The sequence below is a fragment of the Hyperolius riggenbachi genome, chromosome 3 (assembly GCF_040937935.1).
Source record: "Hyperolius riggenbachi isolate aHypRig1 chromosome 3, aHypRig1.pri, whole genome shotgun sequence".
NCBI classification, from domain to species: domain Eukaryota; kingdom Metazoa; phylum Chordata; class Amphibia; order Anura; family Hyperoliidae; genus Hyperolius; species Hyperolius riggenbachi.
The window spans coordinates 227,304,781-227,322,341 of record NC_090648.1 but is presented as its reverse complement, the minus strand read 5'-3'; the positions used below and the strand labels follow the sequence as shown (position 1 = coordinate 227,322,341).

The 17,561-nt window shown below is 43.4% G+C and overlaps 1 protein-coding gene and 1 long non-coding RNA gene across 3 annotated transcripts in view; one reads left to right on the top strand and one right to left on the bottom strand.

The window, feature by feature from the left end:
* The window catches only part of NCAPH2 (non-SMC condensin II complex subunit H2), a 96,038-nt gene that overhangs the window by 60,404 nt on the left and 18,073 nt on the right, over nt 1-17,561 (top strand). For both annotated transcript variants that reach the window (XM_068275895.1, XM_068275896.1), the window contains exons 16-18: nt 2,106-2,211; nt 7,121-7,195; nt 14,685-14,740. In XM_068275895.1, coding sequence (XP_068131996.1) covers nt 2,106-2,211; nt 7,121-7,195; nt 14,685-14,740 — 237 coding nt within the window. The remainder of the gene's footprint in view (nt 1-2,105; nt 2,212-7,120; nt 7,196-14,684; nt 14,741-17,561) is intronic.
* On the bottom strand, nt 15,214-17,518 carry LOC137563450 (uncharacterized). The gene is made up of 2 exons (XR_011030354.1): nt 17,360-17,518; nt 15,214-15,622 (listed from the first exon to the last, which is right to left on the bottom strand). It is a non-coding gene; the product is annotated as an uncharacterized lncRNA (long non-coding RNA).

The window sequence follows — 17,561 nt, the reverse complement described above, 5'->3', positions numbered from 1 at the left end:
TTCTGGCGACACCTAAATCGTCGCTCTACGCCTTTTCGTTTTCTTTATTTTCGCGATTGAAATTGCGGCCGCGGCAATTTCAATCGCGAAAATAGCGAAAACTAAAAGGCGTAGGGCAGCGGTTTATATATCATTGGAAAGAGGAGAAAGAGAGAGCTTTAAAATGATATGCATCTTTCCATAGTTTCTGCACTGCTCGGAGTCCCTTTAAAGGTGGCCACTAATGATCCAATTTCTAGCAAAAAATCTTATGAGCGATCAGATAATTCTGGTCGGAAGAAAAATCGTTCACTACACCATCAACAAACTATTCTTTGCTTCCTATAAATCACAACCAACAAGAAAATCCAAATTTTGGTTTGACCAAAATCCAATTGGACGACTATTTTTATAATTGTTCGTAATCGATTGTGCCCATCAATGGATATTATTTACAACCAATGCAATCAGAATTTCTGATCACTCAAACTATTTTTTGCTGTAAATTGGACCGTTGGTGGCCACCTTAACGGAGATCAGATCCCCCAGGATGGATCTTCAGATCTGCAGATAATTGTCTGATCTGCCGATGAATATCCGTTAAACAAGGTGTGTATAAGATCTCCAGATATCAGATGAATGCAATTTGCAGGGACTGATCTTTCTGCAGGGACTGATCTTTCTGCAGGGACTGATCTTTCTGCAGGGACTGATCTTTCTGCAGGGACTGATCTTTCTGCAGGGACTGATCTTTCTGCAGGGACTGATCTTTCTGCAGGGACTGATCTTTCTGCAGGGACTGATCTTTCTGCAGGGACTGATCTTTCTGCAGGGACTGATCTTTCTTTTGCAGGTGTACGGAATCAGAGAGATCAGTCTTTCAAATTCCCCTTACAAACCTATTGATAAATTTGCAAAGATTTTTAATCTGATGGGTGTACTTACAATAGACTGAACACCTGTTCTCTCATACTACATGGAAGGGGGTAAAATTCAGATCAGTTCATTTCGGCACGCGGCTCTGAGAGCTGAGCACCGAAGCTGGGCGCCGTCATAGCAGCAATGCTATGATACGCGCCCCACGTAGAGGTAATTCGGGGCTCTTGCGGCTGCCAGACCCCGAATTACATCTCCCTCTGAGTTACGACAAGTCGCAGGGGGGAATAGTATTTAACGCCGCCTTGGAGTTTAGCTGCAGCGAGGAAAGCAGTCATTCGGCTCTCCCCGTGCTGAACTGAGCGGCGCCCTCATAATATGTACCTGTTAAAATTGGTCTGTTATCTTTTTTTCCAAAGACTTTTATCTCAGGTGTGTACTTGGCTTAAAGAGGAACTCCAGCCTAAACAAACATACTGTCATTAAGTTACATTAGTTATGTTAATTAAAATAGATAGGTAATATAATCTCTTACCCACCCTGTTTTAAAAGAACAGGCAAATGTTTGATTTCATGATGGCAGCCATCAACTTTTTGGTTGAAAGGAGGTGACAGGGAGCATGAGACACAGTTCCAACTGTCCTGTGTCCTGATCACCTCTCCTAGTTGCTAGGCAATGTGAATAACTACATAGGAAATCCCATCATGCTCTGCACAGCATCAGGGAAAAAAAAGCCCAGGCTTTTTTTGTTTGATGGGTGGAGCTTAGATAAAAATGCAGCTTTTAGCTCATTTCTTTCATTTTATCTCATTTTTAATGAGACTTCTATAAGAAAAACAAAGTTCTGATGCTGTGAAACTGTTAAAGAAACACCAAACCTTTTCAGTTCTGCTGAGTAGATTTTTAGTCCAGAGGTTCACTTTAAGATTGAAAATGATACCCTAAGCCCCAGGAGAAAAGCGAATATGGAAAATATTGCACATTTTTTCAGTCCTCAGCAAGAGGTTATTTCATGAAGTTGACTTTCTTTTAGTGGGGTCATTGTTACAAGTGCGGTTTTTATTTTTTCCCCAGCACAATATGGAACTGCTTAACTTGAGGAAACATGGCACAAAAAACTGTGTGTGTGTGTGTGTGTGTGTGTGTGTGTGTGTGTGTGTGTGTGTGTGTGTGTGTGTGTGTGTGTGTGTGTGTGTGTGTTCTTGCACATACAGTAGAAGACTGTATTACTCCTCTTTTTTTATGTTAGGGGGCAGAAATATCAAGAGTTGAAGATTTACTTGCTGAAGAAGACCATGCCAACCATATAGAGGAGGCACGTGAAGATGATCATCTGGACAACCAAGATTGTGCAGGTGTGTTTGTATAGTTTGGTTTGAGGTTTTCCACACTGACAATACAGCCAGGTGATACGTCAAATATTAATGCCTTAATATTGTTACAATTAACCAATAAGAGGTCGGCGTAAAGCAAGTTGAAGAGAATGACCTACGTGGCCAAGGAGATTCCATATAATGGGAATGCCTTTTTTGTTTTTTTTTTAATAGCAATTCTCTTTGTAAAGATCAGTTGGCTTAATATCAGATTCTTAATTTCATAAAAAGATTTTTAAAATTCTTGGTAGATTCTCTTATGCTACACCACAGGTATCAAACACCAGGCCTGGGGGCCAAATACGGCCTTCCTTACTATTTTATGTGGCCCTTTAGAGCTTTAAATCTGCATCATTGTAGGCAATAAAAGTGACAGCGCGCTGCCTTCCCATCCAGAGAAGCACACAGGTCACTGTTTCTAGTTGAAACATTGTCCGTTTGAGGTAAGGTGTAGCAACAACCCATGGAACCCCCTTGTAAAATCTGGTTGGGAAAATACCTCATTCGGTATTTCAGACATTTTGTGCCATTTCATAAACCTTTTTACAGCTGCGATAGAAGTGCGAGGATTTACCGAAGTAAACTGGCGGTACCATCAGATGAGTAGATGCCTGTGGTGTTACATGTGTTGTTACATTACTGTTCTCCTTGCAGAGACAGCATTCTAATAAAAGAGGCATCGCACAACTAAAGGGAAGTTGGATGTTTTGTTATACTGCCTCTGCTTGCCCTGAATATGTCTATTAGTCTTTTTTAACATTCTATTGCCACAGCTTAGATTAACTTCAAGAAGCATTACACATGCCAGACTTTGTGATGTTCACCTCCAGCAAATACACATCTGAAAAACAGGAACCCAAGAGGTTAAACACAGCCTAGTGTATTCAGGGGAAGCCTTGTTTGTTCCAATCGCTCTGCTTCTGCCTGCGGTGGAGATCTCACTGCTACTGTTTCCTGTTAGCAGGAATTATCTAACGAGTCATTACGAGTAGCCAGCTACTCTAATTCGTGATTCTAATGAGGCGTAATTGCTTCAGGTGTGTTGCTGGCAGAGAGGGCGTTAATTGCCCAGCTGCCCGCCGCTTCTATGCCTATCACACATCCTCGTTCCACGACTCGGTACCGTGCACTGCCTCCTTTCTGGAAAGAGGAAGTGCGTGGTACTGAGTAGTGGAACGCGTCTAATTGGATGCGTGCGAGGATATGTGATATTCATAGAAGCGGCAGGCAGCTGGGTAATTAACCTCCTCTCTCTGCGGTAACAGAATTTACATTTTCATAAGTGCTCTGTGAAGTCAGCTGTTTTCTGCATTACAGAATGCGGTAATGCTTTATGAATTGAGGCCATTGTGGGCTATAAAACTATAAAATGGTTTTTGATGGGCAGTCCACTTTAGAGCATCAAAGGATGTATCTAGCTCTGCAGTTGCTACAGAAACCAACAGAAAATGCTCATTGGACTGCAGTTAACTATTAACCTTAAAAATGAAAAACCTTTACAGGGAAAGAAAAAAAAAATCACTCCCCACTTTCCCACCTCCAACTAAGGCCTCGATTCATAAAACTGCCTGCGAGCGGGGAAAGTCGAGCGGGGAAACACCGCTGTCGGTATTTCCGCCTTCAGGGTGGTAATTCATAAAAATTTAGCTACTTGTGATATACGTGCGGAGATACTCCGCTGTAGGCAGGCGTTAGGCTGTCGGGAGACGTGCGGAAACAGGGGAAGCAGGCGGAATCCCTCCGTGCGGTGTTCTCTCTGCAGCTGCTTGGGAGGTCTGTCCCATTCACTGCAACGGATTCCGCACGCTTCTCGCCACATCAGAGGTAGCGGTAATACCCGTCCGCATACCGCTACCTCTAATCTTTATGAATTGACATTTGTTACTGTTGCTGTGATAATCACCGCGCAAGGCGGTGATTGATCACTCTGCTCGCAAATGTCGGCTTTTCATGCGGAAAAAGCCTTTATGAATGCATATTTTGGTGTGTGGTCGGTAAAGTGAGCGTTTTTTTGCATTTCCGAATGCGGGAATGCTTTATGAATCGAGGCCTATGTCTGCCATCCCCAGTCTTTCACTAAATTTGATTCTTTAGTGATGTTACTATGGGGCTCCTCCCAGCAAGGGCCCAGGTAGTTTCTGTGGAAGAACTGCCATGCCATTGCAGCATCACAGTCTTTCCTCATCCCCCTAAAGGCTCATACACACATCAGACTATAGTCTTTGGAAAATGAAAGATCACAGACCAATCTTACCACCCTTCATGTAGTATGAGAGCCATACTCTACACAGTCTTTTCTATGGAGCTGAACTCCACATCAGAAAAAAATCTTTGCAAGATGCTGCACACACAGATGCTGTACAGACACAAAAGATCAGTATCTGCAAAAGATCTGTTCCTGCCAAAAATCCATTCCTGCAAATTGCAATGATAGTCTATGAGATCTGCAGATCATCATACACACATGATTTAACTGACATTCATCTGCAGATCAACCAATCATCTGCAGATCTGAAAATCCATCCTGGTGGATTTGATCTGCAGATGAATGTCAGTTAAATCGTGTGTATGATGATCTGTAGATCTCATAGACTATCATTGCAATTTGCAGGAATGGATTTTTGGCAGGAACAGATCTTTTGCAGATACTGATCTTTTGTGTCTGTACAGCATCTGTGTGTGCAGCATCTTGCAAAGATTTTTTTCTGATGTGGAGTTCAGCTCCATAGAAAAGACTGTGTAGAGTATGGCTCTCATACTACATGAAGGGTGGTAAGATTGGTCTGTGATCTTTCATTTTCAAAAGACAATGGTCTGTGTGTATGGGGCCAAACTCTACACTGCCCAATTGGGGCGGAAAGGGTCACCTTGATTTACAGGAATTAACTCCTTCCCTTCAAAACAGATGAATAATGAATAAGGCATTGTGGTATGAGGAGTTGGGAGTGTTGTGACATGGGCCATGCTTGGCCTTCTACTCCACTTTCATTCTACTCTTCCCTGTCTGAGGGAGGTGTGGCCCAGTGACAAGGGTGGCAATTGTACAGAGGAGGATTGGGGGATCTGATTGGGGGTCACTTGACATGGAGTTAACACCTGTAGGTGGGTATAAAAATGTCATAAAATAACTCCCCAGAGTTGGGATTTAATTAAATATAGAGTTTAACCATGAGTGCTGAAATATTTGCACACAGCTGTGTAAGTATGAAATATGCAGATTTCTGTTCAGTAGGAGACCCAGTGATAGCAAGATTTAAATCAGAAACTTCTGATTAATTAACAATCAGCTGATATATTTTGTTCGCAGTTTAATGCGAACACTACCATTCACCCTACCTCTCAAGCCTGCTGTCTGGGTGTCACCCTGGACTCCGCACTCTTTCACTCCCCACATCCAAAACCTCCCCAAAGTCCTGCAACTTCCACTTTTGTAACATCTGTAAGATTCGCCCTTTCCTGACCTCTGCCACCACCAAACTCCTCATCCATGCCCTCATAATTTCCTGCCTTGACTACTGCAATGCCCTGCTGTCTGGTCTCCCTATGACCCGAACAGCCCCACTGCAGTCCATCATGAATGCAGCAGCCAGAAATATCCACTGCTCCCATCGCTCCACCACGGCGGATCCCCTCCTTGAATCCCTCCACTGGCTTCCTATCCAGTCCAGAATCAGATTCAAGATACTGTGTCTGGCCTACAAATCCATCCACAAAACCTGTCCAACCTACATTTCCGATCTTACTCACAGGTACACACCTAGCCGCTCACTCCGCTCTTCCAATGAACTTCGCCTAACCACCCCCTGCTTCACCCAGTCCCATGCACGCCTCCAGGACTTCTCAAGAGCTGCTCCAACACTATGGAACTCCCTACCTCCACCCATTAGGGCAGCCCCCTCCTTCAACATCTTCAAGAAAGCTCTCAAAACTCACCTTTTCACTCTGGCCTACTACCCCTCACAAGTGCTCTAAACCCACAGCTGAACTCCGGTCCCCTACCTTCCGTGTCCTTACCTCTCCCTCTAGATTGTAAGCCTTTGGGCAGGGTCCTCCTCCTTTTGTGTCCTACCTGATCATGCACCTCCATTACTGTGAACCCATGCTATGCATCTGAGTGAACCTACCTTGCCTAATCTCCATGCTCCCCTCCAGTGACGAAGCATTACCTTGTACTCATACTGTGCTGCATGATCTGGTCTTTCTTGTATTCAGGTATTGTCATTTTGCTGTATGTCACCCCTAAATATTGTATGTATCCCTATTTATTGTCTAGCGCTGCGTAATATGTTGGCGCTTTATAAATACAATAAATAAATAAAAGAATAATGGGTAGCTTGCTGTGATGCAGCAGTTTTTGTTAGATTGTGTTTGTTTTTGCATATTTGGCACAGTTGTGTACACATTCTGCAGCAAAGTAATGTGTTGGTGCATGAATGTTGGGTGTGACTGACTTACCTTAGGTTTGTCTCCCAAGCCATCTTAGGAGCATGTGTATCTGAATAATTACAAGTTGTAATTTGATCCCTTAGCTGTGTCAAATGGCTGCCACGGCAGATGAGCTCATTTGAAAGCACAGGGTATTAATGTCTGCTTCCATGAAAGCAGGAAGTAGAAAACCTGTAGATTTATTGTAGGATTTGTATCAGCTGTAACAAAGAAATGTTTTTCATTAAAAGTGATTTATGCTGTTTGGTATCGTTTAGTGCAGAGAGGAAGTTCTGAGTTCAGGTCTGCCTTATGTAGAAAAACAAGTTGAATTTTCACACTTATCTTACTATTTTGCTATTTTCTGGGCAGCTTTCTCTATTTTATTTTAGCTCAGCCCTAAATTTAAATTCTGCCTTATTTTTTCCCCCTTTTCTTAATCTTTGTTCATTTATTGTCTTTGCAGATCTTTCTGACCATGAAGATTTGGGCCAGAGTGTTCCAGCTATCTTTGCAGAAGAGATTGCACGGGAGCATATTGGTAATGCAATATTATGATCCAGGCCTGAAATTATGATGATTACACTCGTTTTAGGGTTAACCCCCTTGGCGTTATGATTCTTTCTGGATTTTAGGGTCTAAAAGTGGTGCAATTTTTTTTTTGCATGCCTTTAGATCCTCAGGGCCCTTTTCCACCTGCAATCGCTAGCGTTCATGCTGAACGCTAGCGATTGCTAAATCGCAAAACCGGCGATTCCCCCGACGTTTGCGGCCGCGATTTTGCTATGCTATGCACTGCATAGCAAAATCGCGGCAATTATCGCTCCGCCACGCGTTCGCGTTCCCGACAAAAGCGAATCGCGGTAGTGGAAATGACCTACCGCGATTCCTATGTTAAAAAGCAAACCGTAGCGATTGTAAAATCGCTAGCGGTTTGCGGTTTTGCGATTCAGCCAGCGCAAACGCGCTGGTGGAAAAGGGCCCTAAAACCTGGAAAAAATCATGCTGCTAAGGAGTTCAGCAGCAGCCCAGCACTCACCTCCCTGGAATCCAGTGCTGCGGTTTTCACTCTGTCCTCCGGCTGGCGCTGTAACCCTATAGTGAGATTGCTGGCTGTCATGACGACAGACTGCAATCTCGCCAAGGGTAAGCAGAGCCTCAGAGAAGAGAAGAATGGAAGCCGACATTGGGATCCTCTGAGAGGTGAGTTAAAATGACCGCTGCGCGCATTGTTGCGCATAGACCTCTAGCGGGTACCACGAGTTCAGCTCTGGGTTACCGCTCCTGTCTTGTTTGTTCCACCCTGAGCTGAACTCGTAAGTACCGCTAAGGAGGTGAAAGGAAGCATCAGGCAAATAGAGAAAATTAGATCTACTTACCTGGGGGTTCCTCCAGCCCTTGGCAGCCGATCTGTCCCTTGCCGCGGCTCGGTGTCCCAGGGTCCCCTCCGTTGGAGGTGACCTCGCCAGGTTGGCATCTTCTGCTCACGCGGTCTGGAGTGTTCTGCGCAGGTGCAGAACTACTGCGCCTGCGGTGTACACTCTACCTTGTCAGCACAAGAGAGCTGTGAGCGGTTCTCACGCAGTAGATGCCGACCTGGCAAGGTCGGCATCTCCAAAAGAGGGGACACCGAGCCACGGCAAGGGACAGATCGGCTTCCAGGGACTGGAGGAAGGAAGCCCCGGGTGAGTAGATTTCATTTTCTCTATTTTGCCTAATATATACTTTTTAAGAAATAAATGCTTTACATTTGGGGTAAGGTGACAGATGATCAATGGGGACCCAAATAATTGTGTTGATGCAGTTATGCAGCTTGAACGTAAACCATTCGAATGAAACTAAAGTGGTTTTAAATGATCCATTTTCAAGTTGCATAATTTGGAATAAACTCTGAATTATTTGCAACTCTTAGGCTATGTTCAAATTATAAACTGCCAGTGTTATCGCAAGCGCTCAGCGATTTATTAAGGTTTTTTCTTTCCAACGTCCCTCAGGATGGCCTCAAAATGAGAGATTCCGTGCCCCTCCCCCTAAGGAAACACAAGCCAATTAAAAAATGACAATAAATAGCTCCACCTCTTCCCCCTATCTTCAGTTTTTTGTGTTTCCCGGTCCACCCGGGAGCATAAGCCAATATCTGCGACAAAATTTTTTATTTTTTAGCATGGCCTGGTGGTTCTGGTGGGAGCCAGGTCCCCCTGTAATTCCCCCTGTGTGGTCTCTTACCGGGTTGCGGGGCTCGGAAGGAGGCTTATATGGCGGGAGGCGGCGGTTAGTGCGGAGACTGATGCGGCAGCCATGAGGGCAAGATGGTGTCCGGCAAGGTTGGATCTCGCGCGGAGTCAGGCGTGCTTACGTATGCGGAGGCACATACGTCACGCGTACATGCGTCTAGGGAGACGCATGAGTCATGCGCACTTTCGTCTAGGATGACGCATTTCCGGCGGAGGTACTACGGCTTCTGTGTTTTCTTCCGCCTCATGGACTCGGCGTCCGGATGTAACGGAGGCAGAGGACAGCTGCAGGTAATTTAGTTCATTGCCTGGCAGGGGGCGGAGGAAGTTGTGTTTAACAGACTCAGGGTCTGTGTTCGTCCTGACACTCTGTTTGTGCGGAATCTGGGAGATGGAGCAGCCCTGTTCTCCTGCAGATTCGATATTACCTGCTACAGTGCAAAGCGCCCAGAGCAATGCTCTTGCCTCAGGACAGGTATTATATGGTTGTTTTGGGGGTATGTGTGATTTTTGCAGAGCAGGATTCAACTAAAACTCTTTTTTTTTCTCTGGTATTTTTTCAGAATAAAAATACAGAGAAAGGAAACAGCTCATCCAGATCCAGACCTAAGGGGGAGGTGACGGAGGAGCAAGATGGGACCAGTGTGGATACAAAAAAGCGGGATAAGAGATCGGATAGTAGTTCTGCTAGATCTAGTCGTCCTGCTAAGTGTTTAGAAAAATCCAGAAGATGTGATGTATGTGATGTAAAGTTATCCACTACTTGGAAAAAAGCAATTTGTCAAAAATGTGAAACCCCTGAAAAATCTAATACTAATGTGGTTCAAGATCTGGTCTCTATGATTAGAGAAGAATTATGTACTACCTTCAAGGCTTTTCGTACGGCAATGGTTGATCCGGTGCAAAAGAGCCAGGTTGTGAGTAGTCAAGTTTTCCAGCCTGAGGTTGCTTTGGAGGAAGGGGAAGCCTCAGAGCAGGATTCAATGGAGGAAGGAGAGCAAAGAGATAATCCTTTACTGGAGGAAGAAGCCTCTACTTCTAGGGGGTCAAAATATCTTTTTTCTGCAGAAGATACTCCTGAGTTGTTAAGGGCTATATATGAAAATGAGGGAATCCAGGTGTCGGAACCTGTATTGTCTACTCAGGATAAAATTTATAAAGGGTTAAAGGGTCAGCCTAGCAGATCCTTTCCAGTACATTCCTCCCTGAAAGAAATTATTTCGGACCAGTGGAAGGAACCAGAACGTAGAGCCTTTATACCAAGTTCTTTTAAGCGACGATTTCCTTTTTCTGAATCCGATGAAGCAGTTTGGGTCAAATGTCCCAAGATAGATGCGGCGATCTCTCAGTATTCAAAAGATTCTGATTTATCTTTTGAGGATTCTGGGTTACTGAAAGACCCGATGGACAAAAAATCGGACGTACTTAGTAAAAGAACTTGGGAGGCAGCTACGTTCTGTTTCAAGCCAGAAGTCTCTTCTGTTTGTGTGGCTCGTAATTTATTATCTTGGGTAGAAGCTGTTGAGGAGGATCTCATTAAAGGAGTTCCGCATGAGCATATTTTACTGTCTATCCCCTTGATTATGAAAGCAGTAGCTTTCTTGGCAGATGCGGCTGCAGAAGCTCTGAGGTATTCGGCCAGGGCAGCTGCTTTGGCTAATGCTACCAGGCGATCGATTTGGCTGAAAACCTGGGAAGGGGACATCACTTCAAAGCAGAGACTTTGTGCGATGCCCTTTGAAGGTGATTTGCTTTTTGGTAAAGATTTAGAAACTGTGTTAACTAGATCAGCAGAAAAAGGTAGAAGACTTCCTGACAAAAAGAAGAAAGTGGTTAATAAGAAATTTTTTCGTGCAAAAACAGGTTACTTCGCCAGAGGAAGAGGTAGAGGGGCTCAGTCTGGAGTTCGAGGCAGATGGGCTTTTTCCAGAGGAAGAGGTAGGGGTTCATCTACATTCAATAAGCCAGGGAACCCCAAGACTTCCGAAGATAAATGACTATCAGATACAGGTAGGGGGCAGACTGCAGTATTTTTTTCAGAGCTGGTGTCTGATCACCGGCAATCGTTTCATTTTGAAAATCATAGAAGAGGGTTATCGTCTGGAGTTTCAAAGTTTGCCCCCAGTCAGAAAATGTATTACAAATCTTCCAAAGGTTCGCAGCAAAGCAGATTTTTTTGTGGAGGGCTGTTGCAAAACTAGTTTCTCAGAAGGTAGTTTGCAGGGTTCCTCTAGAACAGATGAACAGGGGTTTTTATTCCCATGTGTTTCTAGTTCAGAAGCCGTCAGGGGATCAGAGATTAATTCTGAATCTCAAAGAGTTAAACCCGTTTATAAAGGAAAAGAAATTTCGTATGGAAAATATTTATTCAGTGAGGAATGTGCTGATGAAGGGTATGTTTTTGGCATCGATAGATCTCAAGGATGCTTACCTGCACTTGCCAATAAATCCGGTGCATCAAAAGTTTTTGAGGTTTGCCATTCAGAAGGGAGGTGTGGTTGCCCACTACCAGTTCAGGGCGCTTCCCTTTGGTCTGACATCAGCCCCAAGAATTTTCACGAAGGTAATTGCGGAAATGATCCAATTTCTGCACTTACAGAACGTAAATGTGATACCTTATCTGGACGACTTCCTGATCCTCAACTTAAACGGAGATCAGTTGAAAAAGGACTGTTTACTATGTCTACAGACTATGCAATCTCTAGGCTGGCTAATAAACACAGAAAAATCGAATCTGACCCCATCAAGAAGTATGAAGTTTCTAGGCTTCATGATAGACACGGACCGAGAAATTATTTCTCTAACTCAAGAGCTCAAAGTTAATAATGTCGGTAGAAAGGGTCCAGGGGTCAGAAACTCTAACGATAAGGGAATTGATGTCGGTGCTGGGATTAATGACATCGGCAATACCAGCAGTAGAGTGGGCCCAGTCGCATTCAAGAATCTTACAGAGGAGCATTTTGAGGAACTGGGACAAGACACAGGATTCACTGGATCACAGGATATTGATAAGCAGAGAGGTGAAGATTTCACTAGATTGGTGGAGGAGTTCAGAGACTCTTTCCAAAGGAAGGAAATGGAGACAAAACGACCCAGTAAGGGTTACAACAGATGCCAGTGCCTGGGGTTGGGGTGCTCATTGTGCTCAACTACAGGCCCAGGGAAAATGGTCCACAGAGATCTCGAGGAGATCGTCAAATTTCAGAGAACTATTAGCAGTAAAGAATGCCTTGCTAAGTTTCCAGGACAGGATTTGTCAAAAAGAGGTGGTCATTTTTTCAGACAATATGGTGGTTATATCGTACCTCAACAAGCAGGGAGGAACGAGGTCGGAAAGTTTGTTAAACCTGTCACTGGAGATCATGGAATGGTCAGAGAAGTATATAATTTCATTAACCGCAGTTCACATCAAAGGAGAATTGAATGTGTGGGCAGATACTCTGAGTCGTCAGTTAATACTGGAGAGCGAGTGGGAGTTAAATCCGCGTATTTTCAATATGCTGGTAAAGAAATGGGGTCAGCCAATCTTAGACCTATTTGCTACAGCTCAGAATACAAAGACCAGAGACTTTTGCTCTATACAGACAGGAACCCAGTCGAACCGAATGGATGCCTTCTCAGTCCACTGGGGGGAGGGACTGATGTATGCGTTTCCTCCTTTCAGATTAATCCAGAGAGTTCTTTGCAAAGTGGTAAAGGACAAAGCCCAGATGATATTAGTGGTACCTTTTTGGCCAAAAAGATGTTGGTTCCCACAGTTAGTGAACTTGGCTATGGAAGACCCATTCAAGATACCAGTGTCTCGGGACATTGTGATACAGGGGAAAGCTGTTCATCCAGATCCTCACTGGCTTCAACTTTCAGCCTGGATCCTGAAAGGGTCCTGTTAAGAGAGAAAGGGTGTTCAGAAAAGGTGATTGACACTCTTTTGAAAAGTAGAAAGCCTATCACCAGGAGAATATACTTTCGTGTTTGGAAGACTTTTTTAGCATGGAGAAAGGCTACACGTAAAGGAGTTGGTGTACCTGATGTGTTGGATTTTTTACAAAGAGGCGTGGATCTTAAGTTGGCTCCAGGTACATTAAAGGTTCAGGTGGCGGCTTTATCAGTTTTCCTTGACAAGCAGCTTGCTAGGGATCCTCTTATCATGAGATTTTTGAGAGTAATTAAAATGGGAAGATGGGTGCCAGAGAAGATTATGCCAGCTTGGGATCTAACATTAGTTCTACAGGCATTAATTAAGGATCCTTTTGAGCCGTTGGAAAGAATATCAATACATTTATTAACTTTAAAGGTGGTTTTTCTGGTGGCAATTACATCTGCAAGGAGAGTTGGAGATCTTCAGGCACTATCAGTGAAGGATCCATTAATGACTATTTTAGATGATAGGATAATTCTTAGACCAGATCCAGCATATCTTCCTAAAGTGAATTCATCTTATCATCGTTCCCAGGAAATTGTCCTACCTTCATTTTGTGATAATCCAAAAAATTCAAAGGAAAAGGAATTACACTGTCTTGATGTAAGAAGAGCGATTCTTAAGTACCTGACTACGGTGAAACAATTCAGAAGATCGAGTCATTTGTTTGTTTTATTTGCAGGTCCAAATAAAGGGTTACAGGCTTCAAAATCAACTATTTCACGTTGGATTAGAGAAGCAATTGCTATGGCATATAAAAACAATGGCAAAGCACTACCTGAAAGATTGACGGCTCATTCCACAAGATCATTATCTACGTCCTGGGCTGAAAGAGCAGGCGCATCCTTGGAACAAATCTGTAGAGCAGCAACTTGGGTGTCTCCAAATACCTTCATTAAGCACTACAGAGTGGACGTTTTATCAAATCAGGATCAAACGTTCGGTAGGAAAGTGCTGCAGGCAGTGGTCCCACCCTAGAGGTAAGCAGTTTCTCGCTTGTCTCTCATTTTGAGGCCATCCTGAGGGACGTTGGAAAGAAAAACCTTGTTACTCTTACCGTTAACGGTATTTCTTCCAGTCCCTCAGGATGGCCTGGGTTTCCCGCCCTATAGGGAAAGCGTAAGTATGAAAGTGTACGTTACTAGTTGGCTTTATATGAATATGCATATTTTGGGCTTTAGTAAAGTTTTTAGAATTGGTTATTTAGAGGGTGTTTCTCTATACATTAAACTGAAGATAGGGGGAAGAGGTGGAGCTATTTATTGTCATTTTTTAATTGGCTTGTGTTTCCTTAGGGGGAGGGGCACGGAATCTCTCATTTTGAGGCCATCCTGAGGGACTGGAAGAAATACCGTTAACGGTAAGAGTAACAAGGTTTTTTTTCAAGCGATTTCTAAAAGTTTTTGCAGAGCAATTCGTTTTTTCAGTTCTAGACGTCAGTCAGGAAGTGAACTTTCACCCGGAAATTAATAAATACAATGTATGTATTCATAAAAGCGCTCTGGAAATCCCTATACAAAGCGCTTGGCGATTTTTTTATTTTATTTTTTTTATTTTTTTTTCCCCTATACCTTCCATTGAGCCAAAGTGCTCAGAAAATGGTACATGTATCGCGTTTGCGACTTTTTTTGTAAAATCGAAACGCTTACATGTGAACACTCTTTCTCATAGGGAATCATTGCATAAGTGCTTTTGGGGCGATTTCTAAAATCGTCAGTGCTTAAAAAAAAACTGCAAACCCTCATAATGTGAACAAGCCCTTAAAGCAAACCTGAACTGAGAAATAAAAGTCAAATTCTGTAATTTAGTACAGGGTAACTTCAATTTTAAGTTAGATTTCCTTGTATTAATTCTTTCCATGCCTTTTACCCTTTTAGAGCCGATTGACTTCCAAGACCAATTATCTTATGAAGAATTGGTGAGAAAAAATGTGGTAGGTGCTGTCATTCGCATACATTGAACATTTAGTAAAATGTTATCGCTAAGTTCCAGCTGAGTCTTTGGTGTAAACGTTTTCACAGATCGCCAAGACTCCAGTTGTCACTTTCTCCTTAAAGGGAACCTGAAGTGAGAGATTTATGGAGGTTGACATATTTCCTATGAAGCAATATCTTGCTGTCCTGTTGATTCTCTGCCTCTAATGCTTTCAGCAATAGCCCCTGAACAAGCATGCGGCACATCGGGTGTTTCTGACCTTTTTGTCAAATCTGACAATATTAGCCACATGCATGTTTTCTGGTGTGATTGAGACACTACTGCAGCCAAATAGACCAGCAGGGGATGAAGCAAGATTGCGAAACCGGTTGGGAAGGAGATAGGCGGCACCATTACATCTGAGGTCTTCTATTAACCATTTTATGCGCGCTACTTTTTCGGGGTTCCCAGTACACGGGCCCCGTATGTGAGTTTTCTTTTTCCTTTTATTGTTTTATATGCTACGTAATAAAGACGGTTTACACTTAGATGTGCCGTATATATCTTTCATGCTACTATCCTATTGGACTCCCCTCTGGCGAGTCTTTGTGACCTCAGGATATCTACTGCATTCAGGAGGAATCTGTGGCGTGTGGCATCGCTGGTGAAACATCTTCATATGGAGGCAATCAGCGCTTCAATAGATGTTAAATGCAAGAAGCCTTTAGCATGGCAGTTAATATAATATCAGTCAGCAGTATGTCGAGGGATTCCCCCATCAGGTGTGAACTCACCAGATATGAAGACCATCAGTGCCAAATCACGCATCTGGGGTATAGGCCACCCCACAGCCTCTCTGGCAAATCTCCTTCCACTCGATCGGAATGCCAAGCATATAGTGCTGTTAGTAGAACAAAAAAGATTTACTCATCGCGTAAAAGTCCTTATAAGCTTTATTAAAAAACTTTGCTAAAAAAAAAGCCTTAAAGAGACACTTAAGCCAGAAAAAAAAAGTGTTTTACTCACCTGGGGGTTCTACCAGCCCCCTGCAGCAGTCCTGTGCCCTCGCAGCCACTCACTAATCCTCTGGTCCCCCGCTGCCAGCCAGTTTCGTTTTTGCCGACAGGCTGTTAGGACTGGCCACACGTAGCTTTTTCCGCATTCCCAAAAATACACGTTGCAGCATTACGCACACATAGATATGCGGCAACGTGTATTTATGTATGCGTTGCGGCCCGCAATAGCGCTAATTACAGTCGGGAATGCGGAAAAAGCTACGCGAAGCCAGTCCTGACGGGCCTGTCGGCAAAAACGAAACTAGCTGGCAGCGGGGGACCAGAGGATTAGTGAGTGGCTGCGAGGGCACAGGACTGCTGCAGGGGGCTGGTAGAAGCCCCAGGTGAGTAAAACTTTTTTTTTTTCTTTGCTTAAAGGGGAACTTCAGCCTAAACAGGCATACTGTTAAGTTACATTAGTTATGCTAATTAGAATAGATAGGTAATATAATCTTTTACCCACCCTGTTTTAAAAGAACAGGCAAATGTTTGTGATTCATGGGGGCTGCCATCTTTGTCATGGGGGCAGCCATCTTTTTGGTTGAAAGGAGGTGACAGGGAGCATGAGACACACTTCCAACTGTCCTGTGTCCTGATTACCCCTCCCAGCTGCACACGCTAGGCTTCAAATGTCAAATTAAAAATGTAAAAAAAAAAAAAAAAAAAAAAAAAAAAAATTCACTAAAACAGCAGAACGAGATCAACAACATCAGAAATCCCATAATGCTTTGCACAGCATAAGGGCAGTTTTCTTCAGTGCAGCTAAAAATGAGGCTTGTATAAGAGAAACAAAGTTCTGATGCTGTGAAACTGTTAAAGAAACACCAAGCCTTTTCAGTGCTGCTGAGTTGATTTTTAGTCTGGAGGTTCACTTTAAGGTTCACTTTAAGCAATGTCCATAAAAAGACCAGCGTAAGTCACTTACAGCTTAGCTCAGTACGAGCACGTAGGGAATGCTGAGGCAGATCTCTATGAAGCTGACAGATGGACTCACTCCCTGCCAATACCAGCTTAACCCACTCTGTGAATTGTGACGAACCGCTGGTGTAAAAGATAAAGAGCAGCAGCGTGTATACTCCAGCCGCGTCCGACCGGCAAACACGCGTGACGTCACGCCGTAACTCCGCCGGTGAAACAACACCACCTGAGAGTTCTGCGGACCATCTATCAAATTAGTGTACAACCTTATAATGTGGGTTGTTGGAATCTGGTAAGCCTTGCTTCTTTACCTTTTCGTCCAAGGATCCTGTATATCAGAAAATGGCGAAAGCTGTATTATAGACCTGCGCTGACTTTGTATATTTAGTGCTTACTCTCCTAGTGGTTTCCAGATGTGCTGTATAATGTGTATTTATCTTCCACCTGTGTGCAGTTTACAAGCAGAACTGTTACGTAATATCTGTATTTTCCTTGTTTATGCAACTGTATGTACTACATATTGGGCTCTATTCACAAAACTTCTCAATAATGACTTATTTATCAACTTATTAAAGGGGCTCTACAGCGAAACACTGTAAAATTTAAAATATGTGCAAACCTATACAAATAAGTACATTTTTTTTCCAGAGTAAAATGAGCCATACATTTTCTCCTATGTTGCTGTCATTTACAGTAGGTTGTAGAAATTTAGGTTTTGGACTAGTCCATCTCTTCATAGGGGATTCTCGGCAAGGCTTTCATTCTTTATAAAGATATTCCCTGAAAAGGATTTATACAAAGATGCTGACCAGCTTCCCTGCTCGCTACACAGTTTTTTGGCAGTTGGACAGAGCAACTGCCATTCAC